Raw genomic sequence first — 9,775 nt, forward strand, 5'->3', positions numbered from 1 at the left:
CTGCTTTGTCCATCTGAGCATTCAGGAGTTTCTGGCTGCAGTCTACATGTTCCACTGTCACACCACCAGGAGCACTGAGGTGCTGGAGAAGTTCCTGGGAGAAGATGACATCAACTACCTCGACTACATCAACTCATCACTGGATGTCTTCCTGATCAGAGTCATGGAGAAATCCCTCAGAAGTAGAAACGGTCACCTGGACCTGCTGGCTCACTTCCTTCATGGCCTCTCTGTGGAGTCCAACCACAGAGTCTTAGGAGACCTGCTGGGTCGGACACAGAACCGTCCAGAAATCATCCAGAGAGTCCTCAACAACCTGAAGGAGAGGGACCGTGCTGTGATCTGGGTACGTGTTGTTGTTTCTTGTGTTTTCAGGCTGGGCAGGGTTTCCGGATGGGAGAGCTCTCAGTCACTCTCCTCCACACCTGATGTGCATCAGCAGTCAGCGCTGGATGAAGCCTGCCTCCACCTGCCTCCACCTGCCTCCACCTGTGCTGAAGAGAGCACTGTAAGCTCATTAAACTTTATTTGCAACTGAACAAGGAAATCTGTAAAGCAACACTTTCTGAATTATTTGAGTATTTCCACACATTTTGTTTTTCATTTTGGACATATTTTTATCAGGTTACACAAATCTTGAGCCATTTGGGACAAATTAAGTGGAATTGTAGACATTTGGTTGTTTCACACAAACTTTTGTTAATTTACAGTCTGGAGGGAGTAAAATAATATCTATTGAGAATTTTGTATTGAATAAATTTACCCTGGCTTCTCTAATGTATGACCCATTATTTGAAAGAATTGAATGCCATTCATCATCATCATCTATTGTACAACCTAAATCTTTTNCTGTAAACTGAGCTGATGGAAGATGATGGTTTTAGGATGAAGGAAGTTCTATATGTGGTCCTTAGCTTTATATTATGAATATGTTCAGAGTGTGAAAGAATGTGACCAGCAGCCTGCAGGCAGATCATCCATCCATCCATCCATCCATCCATCCATCCATCCATCCATCCATCCATCTTCTTCTGCTTATCCGGAGTCGGGTCGTGGAGGCAGCAGCCTTAGCAAAGCCGCCCAGACTTCCCGATCCGCACACACCTCCTCCAGCTCTTCCAGGGGGACCCCAAGGCATTCCCAGGACAGTCGGGAGACATAATCTCTCCAGCGTGTCCTGGGTCTTCCCTGAGGCCTCCTCCCAGTGGGACGCGCCCGGAACACCTCTCCAGGGAGACGTCCAGGAGGCATCTGGAAAAGATGCCCGAGCCACCTCAGCTGGCTCCTTTGGATGTGGAGGAGCAGGCAGATCAGTCAGAGTTTAATCAGACGGCTGACAGGAAAAGAATTCACTGAGTTGATAATAAAAGGAAGCAGCGTTTTTATTCCAGACTGAATTCAGACAGAACAGCAGCCTCACTTCTACTGTTCTCTGGGACCATCTGAGCTTCTGCACTGGGTCGTCAAATGTGGATGTTTTTCTCCAGATGAGCTCAGTGATGAATAAATGTGTTGACAGAGTGATGAAGAGGAGGAGAGGTTCTGAGGAGGAGCAGCCGTCCTGCTGTGCTTTGTGTCAGGACGTCCTGAAGGATCCAGTCTCCAGCAGCTGTGGACACTGGTTCTGCAGACGCTGCATCACCTCATACTGGGACCAGTCTGCTCCATCAGGACACTCCTCCTGTCCCCAGTGTGGAGAAAGATCCAGAACCAGAGCTGGACTGCAGACAGCCGGTCAGAGCAGCTGTGTACAAAGTAAGACTGAACATGTGCTGATGGACTGATGTGTGAAAATTGCATTTGTTGTTGTGTTGTGTTGTCCAGACATGAAAGATGTTTGTGTTTGTTCTGATTGTTTCTCTGGTCTGTGAGCAGATGCTGGTCTGCAGGAGGTTCTGCAGGAAGTTCAGTCTGGACTGGGCAGAGGGCCGAGAAAACCAGGACGTCAGTGTGGTGGTTGAGCTTCCGTTCAGGGAGCTGAACTTGATCAGAGATGAGCAGCACAGTCTTCTGACGCTGCTCCATGTGTTCCATCCAGCATTACAGAAGGTGACAGCAGAGGAGCTGGCTGTCTGTAAACTTTTGTTCATCTTAGACGGTCTGGATGAAAGCATACAATCCATTGTTTCCCACATGACTGTATATAAATTAAAGTGTTTAAAGCTGTAAATCTTTTTATACAGTCTATTGTCTCAACCATACACTTTAGATCAAGTAAATCTTTATATACTGTAAATGGTCCCAAACATAAACTTTATATGAAACTGCAAATCTTTATTTACAGTCTATAATCCAACCCATAGACTTTATATAAATTAGAATGTATAAAACTGTAAATCTTTATTTACAGAATACAGTTCCAAATATAAACTTTATATAAATTAAATTGTATAAAACTGTAAATCTTTATTTACAGTACATGGACCCAAACATAGACTTTATATAAATTAAACTGTATAAAATTTTCATTTTCGCTTTCTATCCGTTCTGCTCCTTGTGGGCGGGTCTTCTCGTGCTGTCAGTCACACTTTCGTCCAATCAAAACGCGTCTGTATGTTTCACCACGCCCCCTTCCACGTCGACCTGCACGTTCGCCATATTTTCAACCCTGTGCGTCCCGCAGCCCGGTGAACCCGCAAGTTGAGCGACACAAACCTCCACGCAGCGCTGCACAAAGTGTGACCCGTGTGTTTGAGACTGATTCGGGACTTCTGCGCTATCTTCCCCGCCGAGTCTGCCTCTTCGCTCTGCAGCCATGAACATCTTCAGACTGACAGGAGACCTCTCTCATCTGGCTGCTATCATCATCCTGTTGCTCAAAATATGGAAAAGCAGGTCGTGTGCAGGTGAGCTGGGGGTTTATTGCGCATGCAGCGGTGCTGTTTTTACTCATGTTAGTGAGCTAACTTTGCCTGTGGTTAATTTTATACATTTCAGCTGTGCCTGTGCCTCCACAGCAAGCTCTAAGCTAGCTAGCTACACATGCTAGCGTTTCCTACTCATTCATTTGAGCCTGTGGCTAATAGCAGCCAATGAGCTAACTGGCGACAGTCAACTCGAAACTGTTTGAATGGAATCCAGGTTGCTGTTATATTTACTGGAAATGCGTTGTGAAATATTAAAGTTAGCGGCGATAATGTCCAAATCGATCTTTAAAGGGGTTGCAAACGAGAGTTACTATGTTAGCTAGATGTAAACTGGATAGAAGGACTGAGGTCAGTTAGCTTCCTGCTGTTAGGCAGAAACAAATACTACATTTAACAGGTTGGTTTTGCATCATTTGCCGCAGTGTCTCCCGGTTTTGTAGCCTTCTCCACACATCACACATCCATTCACTCCTGCTCTGTTCATTGGGTGTTTGGGGCTCGACTTTTTTGGTCTGGCTTCTGACGTGGCGTTTTGGAAGACGCTACGGAAGTAGCTAACCTGCTGAAAGAGTTTATTTCGCGAGATTTTTGATCATGTTTGACTTTCGAAACTCTTCTGAACATGTGCTATGTATTAATAGTGAAGTGTGAACATAGAAAATGAGGATCTGTTATCTGGACTCGAGACAACAGGGCTCACGTTTGGGTCCTACCTGGGTCCTACAGTGTTGTGATTGGCCGAAAAGCTGCAGGTTGAGTGTAGGTTCAAAGTTAAATGCTTATTTGTTAGGTAACAGCTAAAAAAATATTGTTTAATTTTTGGTGAAAATGGTGAGATATTAACTCAGTGTAAATTTGTTTAGGCACAAAGTTAAAGCAGGTGAAGTAGTAGTGTTTCGTAGGATCACATTTGTGTGTCAAGTCAGTTTTATTTATACAGGCTTAAAATTACAAACCTTCAATTTGCCTTTAGGTACTTTAAAACCTGTACAACATATAACATCCTCCGGCCTCAGATCTGTGATTCAGAAAGCCCTGAATCACTTTTGAACATTTACATAAAAACAAATAAATGAAAGCGGGATTGATCCTTTTTCCAGGATGGACAGACATTGTTGTATATATACTCAGAGCAAAGGGAATAACAGTTGGAAAAATACCAATACTCAGTTCCCTAAAGCTGGATTACACTCACACTGAAGATGTCTGAGATACGCTTCACTCGTCAGCGTTAGAGGGATGACAAGTGAAGATGCAGAAAGCGTTTAATAATACCTTTATTTCTGTCGCACCTTTCAAAACCACAACACACAAAGTGCCTTACAATGAGAACAACAATTACAAGTAGACATTAAATATTAGAAGATTAAAAAAAAAAAATGAAATGGCTACAATGAATACCAACAGTTAAGAATAAGCGATATGAGAAAAGTGAACCGTGAGAAGTGATTTGGAAGAGCGTACTGAGAGCTCCAGGTAGGAAGTTCTACAGCTGAGGGGCATGGACAGCAAACGCTCGGTCACCTTTAGTGACAATTTGAGACTTTGGAACTGTTAATAAGGCCTGTCTGGAGAATCTCAGGAAAAGATAAGGCTCATAGGGAGGTAGCAGGTCACAGATATAAGCAGGCGTCAATTCAAGACTTTAAAAACAAGCAGTAAATTTCAAAATCAATTCTCAAACTCAGTAGAGGGCATCGAGGATTCTGTAGTCGTTTGTCAGGCTGTCATGGGGCTGACACATACAGTTAGGCAACCATTTATCTCTCATATAGTCACAACTATGAGCAATTTAGAGGCTCCATTTAATCTGTTCAGAATTTCAAAACCTGCAGAACGAGGCAGAAACCCATCAATGACGTGAATATAGATAAAGTGTTGAGAGAAAAATGCCACCAGGTTTAAATGTAGAGCCAAGCTGACCACAGCACCACAAAGCTTATTTACAAGGTGAAAAGCACAACGTTTGTCTGTGGTTAAGCTGTGTGGCGACGTCAGTCTCTGTCTGTGACTGTCCTTGAAACTGAAATGGTATTAGAGACTGCTCACTGGTATCGGGGCAGATATGTAATCATGGGCACACTTCTTATCATCCTGATGTTCCTCTGAGGTAATGTAAGGACACAGATCTGTGCTTTTGTTCCCTTTGCGCTCATATAGTTTTTGCGTTTTCACCAAAGTGACTGTAAAAAGTAGGACTGTGTTATATTGGACATACCGTTTCGTTATTTATGGCTGAGAAATAAGGCCAAAAGGGCTGAGATGTTTGATTGTGTTTCCAGTAGATGTCACTGTTTAATAAGGAAAATCATGGCTCAGGTTGTCTTCAGGCTGCCTGTGAAGTTGTTCTGAAGTTACTGATGGTGTTGGAGGACATCACCCTAAATGCTTGATATTTTTATTAAAGGTATCTCTGGGAAGAGCCAGATTCTGTTTGCGCTAGTGTTCACCACTCGCTACTTGGACCTGCTCACCTCCTTCATCTCCCTGTACAACACATGCATGAAGGTAAGACACGGTCACACCTCAGCCTGAGCAGCAGCCCTTCACACGGGCCACGCCTTCCTCCCTGCACCTTCAGTGACGAGCTGTTCTGTTTTTCACCAGGTGATCTACATCGGCTGCTCGTATGCCACGGTCTATCTGATCTACATGAAGTTCAGGGCCACCTACGACGGAAACCACGACAGCTTCAGAGTGGAGTTCCTGGTTGTTCCTGTCGGAGGTCTCGCTGTTCTCATCAACCACGACTTCTCTTTCCTAGAGGTGGGTTTAGGCTCCTGTGTTGTGGCCAAAGGGTGACATATTTCTTGAACTAATCTCTAAAATGATAAACGTTCGTATTCTTGAACATCTAAGTTGAACTTCTCTGCCTTCAGATCCTTTGGACGTTCTCCATCTACCTGGAGTCGGTGGCGATTCTGCCCCAGCTCTTCATGATCAGCAAGACGGGTGAGGCTGAGACGATCACCACCCACTACCTGTTCTGCCTGGGCCTGTACCGTGCCCTCTATCTCTTCAACTGGATCTGGCGTTTCTACTTTGAGGGCTTCTTTGACATGATCGCCATTGTGGCCGGCGTGGTCCAGACTGTCCTCTACTGTGACTTCTTCTACCTTTATGTCACCAAAGGTGGGTATCATCCATTGTGGTGTTTAATAGTTGTCTAATCAGCACCAAATTAGAAAGACGTTAGATCAGATGGACTCGAGGAAATAAGAGAATAACTATCAGGAAAGACACAGAAGTGTTTAAAGATGGGTTCAGAATTTCTAAATGTCTCTTTATGCAGCGCTCACATGCTTACAGATGAAGTTAAAAGCTTATTAAGTTATGGCTTGATGTAGTCGTTCCTTCTATCCACACTGGCCCTGAATTCGTCCCTTCCCAGAATAGTGTTGGTGCAGAAGCTACGTGACAAAATCCACGTTTCCCTGAAGCTCACACTGAAGTTCAACCTAAGCTAATATGAGGTTTCAGTAATCGGATTTATTCTGGGTGAAGTTACAGTCTTTTAAGGAAAAAATGCATTTCCTGATGTTATCACTGTCTCTGCACTGTAATTTAGCAGCTTCACTCTCCCAGGAAACACATAAAGGAAATGTTGTGCTGAAAAGGCCACGTTTCTAAATGCACAGTTGATCTGGTGGTTTTTACCAGCAGCTGCTTCTCTTAGTTTGCGTCATCTCTCTCAGTCACAAGAAATCTCTCGCTCACCAGCGACTGAACTCCTTAGTCACATCAGAGTGTTGCCAAAACTGCGACTAATGGGGCTCGTATAATGTTTGAAACGGCAGGATGGCAGACAAACATCACATCTGTCACATGACCTTTAGGTTTCTACACAGATGTTTGGAAGCTTTTTTAACGTCTTGCCTCAGATATGTTACAACAGGAAGTACTTCCAATATAGTTGGTGTTTTTTTCCAAAGCGCCTTTCTGGTAATCGATTGAACGCCTTGAAACTCCTCTCTGTGTACAAATGTGGCGTATTTAGAGCTTTTTTTGAAATGACAAACATCCCGTTCCTTCCTTAAAATGGCCGAGCTGTAACTACATCGTAGTTTCCTCTGGAATGTGCAGATCTATAAAGTCTCACGTTCCCATCCAAGCCTCCCATCTCGCTGCAGCCCGAGCACGTCAGCTCACCTGTGACTCCGCTTAAAAGTAGGAATTCAGCCGTTCATGTCCGGCTGAGAAACTGATTCGTGGCACGTAGACGCGATTGGTTCTTGAGGTTTGTTTTGTACAGAACCCTAGAAGTCGGTGTTTTTCAGACAGACTAGTCGGTACGCTGCAGTTTTAAGGCAGAAATGTTTCTTCATGGGGTCGATGACTTATTTGGCTCATGGTATGTCTTCCAGCATATAAAAACAAACAAAGGGAGATTTTCACTGGACGTCTTTACATTTGTCTCCTGAACGTCATTGGTGGCTTTTACTTGTAGTCTGTTCCCACGACAGCAGGTTTTCCAAGAGCATTCTGATCATTCTGATTATTATTATTATCATTAGTGTAAGAAGTAGAGAAAGCACAAGCAAGCGAGAGGAAGCAGCAGTTTAGGAGTAAACGTCACAAACATGCTTGTCTAATTCAATTTACGGCTTTAAAACTCGAGTAACAACACTTCCCTGTGTCGCTTCTACACCATGAAAATGCGTCACACAAGGAGCTTCCAGTTTCTGGTTAAGTTTATAAGGGCGCCTTAGTTTTCTGGAACTGGTTAGCTGGGAAGAGCTGGGAGCTCGTCTGTGACTTCTATGAGATGAACCACGTGTGAAGCTCCTCGGCTCTTTCTGACTCTGGTCCGGTCTCGGTGTTATTAACTGCTTCACTGCTGTCGCTCAGTTAAAACGTATCGGGACAACCGACCGGCACTTTTGTGATAAATTCACATTGTACTAAGCGTGTTCGCCAAAATCAGTAAATAAAACTAACTTTGCGTTATGATGCGTCGCTCAACAGGCGTTGTTGTTTTATTGTTAATGTTTTTGCGCCGTAACTCGTGGATCTGCCTGTTGTCATTTCAACAAACTACACATATATGAAGAAGATATATTCCGTGGAGATACGTCTTAATGTGATAAAATACGTCTGTGGAAATGGCGCCGGTCCTCCTCGTCCGTCTGCCGTTCTCCCTCGATGCATGATGCTGCGTATTGCTGGTTAGCGACGCGACCTTTCACAGTGCATTGTGGGATACTTTGAGAGTGTTGGAGGGTGTAACCGTCCTGATTGAACATTTGAGCAGCTCTCTCTACAAAATGGGGAACAAACTATAGTATGAGCAGTGATGGATTTCGACATCCCTGAATTTAGAAAAAGGAAACAAGGTTTTTTTTTGTTTTTTTTTAACCCGTTACTTTTTCTGCCCTCAGTGTTGAAAGGCAAGAAGCTGAGCCTGCCGGCGTAGAAACATCCAGCAGGCGACTCCCAGCAGACTCAGGGGGTGTGGAGATGACATCGTGGAATCTCGTTACCTATAGCAACGGATGGATGCCTGAGCCAGAGAGCCAACTATTGGGGAAAAACACTAGTCTTGATGATGGAACTGGTAAATGCCAACAAACACCAGAGCTGAACAAAGATCATCCCAGATCAACCTTTGGATTTCTGTGTTCAGCATCTTGCCTTAAGCTTTTTTTTTCATCGCCGTTCAAATAGGAGAAAAGGCCTTTTGTGTTTTGTTTTTTTTTTTTAAACGTGAGGTGCATACGCTTATATTTTTTTCATTTTTAAATTTTTTTATAATGTTACAAATAGCATCAATAATGAGAAGTACCTTGTTTGACTTGGTATCGAAATGCACAAAAATGTACAGTCTTATTAAAGAGCGCGATAAAGAGTAATGTATCCGAGTGCCTGATGAAGATTATGTCAGTTTCTCACCGTATTTGTTTTTTCATCTTTTAACTTTTGCATTGTTTTGTCTCGGTAATTGTATGCATATACTGTAACACGTGTACCCTGTCTTAAAACGTTTTAAAGAGGCCAAAAAGAGTTTCACACCGACACGCTCGTCATTTTGTGATGCTGCTTTCTAAAAAAAAAAAAAAACCGTAAAAAAAAAAGTCAACATTTTAACAAGTTAGTCGTCTAAAAGTTCAGACTCTTTTTGTAAACAGAAGAGGATTTGAAGTGTGATCTTACCATTTCACGGAAGAAATGAATGCCAGCAATCACTTTGTCACGGGTGTCTGTTTTCTCACATGGTGGCTATCTTATGATCTGATTTGGAGTTAAGTTTAAGATGCGTTTACTAACCTCCCTACCCTTCTACAGCTTTAATATAGATTTAAAATAGATCACATTTTGGATGTCGATAGAGCACAACAACTGTTTCTGCACCACAGCACCAGACTCACCTTCCGGCCGCGACTCGTCGGTTGAGGGTGAGGCGATTTAAAATGAGGATAAAGCAATAATGAATGAGTGAACAACAACGTTTGTGGGATAAGAACTGTTTCTATATTCGACCTGAGCGTCCTCCAGGACTGACTGTCTGGAGAGTTCATCACATGCTATGGGTGGTGGTGGTGTTCACTGGGTGCATTTCTATTAAAGGCCTCTTGTCAACTTCTCAACTCAAAGCAGCCATTCCTAAAGTATTATTTCAAATTTTTATGTCTTTTTTTTTTTTTTTTTGCATGATATCACCTCCATTAAAGATTTTATGAGAATCACCCTCCAGTGTTGCTGTCTGATTCCTGAAGGGACTTGCTGACTGATTGTTTTGTTGGATGGAAACGGTGAAATGTTCTAAAACATAGCACGGATCATTTTAGGAACGCAGCGTTTACATGTAACCGCTGATGTTGCTCTTCAGCGTCTACAGCAGACACCAGACGTTTACGCATAAAGACAAAAAACCTTCTTTTCTTTCTCACTGCCCGACATTAAGTCAGACT

The 9,775-nt window shown here is 43.2% G+C and overlaps 2 protein-coding genes across 2 annotated transcripts in view; both read left to right on the forward strand.

The window, feature by feature from the left end:
- LOC103360705 (tripartite motif-containing protein 58-like) overlaps positions 1–2,110 on the forward strand; it is a 6,006-nt gene extending 3,896 nt beyond the window's left edge. The window contains exons 2-3 of the mRNA XM_008286573.1: positions 1,520–1,755; positions 1,876–2,110. Coding sequence (XP_008284795.1) covers positions 1,520–1,755; positions 1,876–1,961 — 322 coding nt within the window. The 3' untranslated portion in view covers positions 1,962–2,110. The remainder of the gene's footprint in view (positions 1–1,519; positions 1,756–1,875) is intronic.
- A 471-nt stretch (positions 2,111–2,581) lies between these two features.
- On the forward strand, positions 2,582–9,551 carry kdelr2a (KDEL endoplasmic reticulum protein retention receptor 2a). Its single transcript, XM_008286575.1, has 5 exons — positions 2,582–2,846; positions 5,275–5,375; positions 5,475–5,633; positions 5,747–5,999; positions 8,246–9,551. The coding sequence occupies exons 1-5, from the start codon at positions 2,756–2,758 to the stop codon at positions 8,278–8,280; spliced, it is 639 nt and encodes a 212-aa protein (XP_008284797.1). The 5' UTR covers positions 2,582–2,755; the 3' UTR covers positions 8,281–9,551.
- Positions 9,552–9,775: the final 224 nt, after the last annotated feature.

Source organism: Stegastes partitus, unplaced genomic scaffold (assembly GCF_000690725.1).
Source record: "Stegastes partitus isolate 25-593 unplaced genomic scaffold, Stegastes_partitus-1.0.2 Scaffold459, whole genome shotgun sequence".
In the NCBI taxonomy this organism is placed as follows: Eukaryota; Metazoa; Chordata; class Actinopteri; family Pomacentridae; genus Stegastes; species Stegastes partitus.

What these genes read in the sequence shown, in the direction of transcription:
- kdelr2a (XM_008286575.1), top strand. Translation starts at nt 2,756, where the DNA reads ATGAACATCTTCAGACTGACAGGAGACCTCTCTCATCTGGCTGCTATC. An exon ending in GAAAAGCAGGTCGTGTGCAG is followed by an intron (nt 2,847 to 5,274) that starts GTGAGCTGGGGG and finishes TTTTTATTAAAG; the next exon opens with GTATCTCTGGGAAGAGCCAG. An exon ending in CTACCTTTATGTCACCAAAG is followed by an intron (nt 6,000 to 8,245) that starts GTGGGTATCATC and finishes TTCTGCCCTCAG; the next exon opens with TGTTGAAAGGCAAGAAGCTG.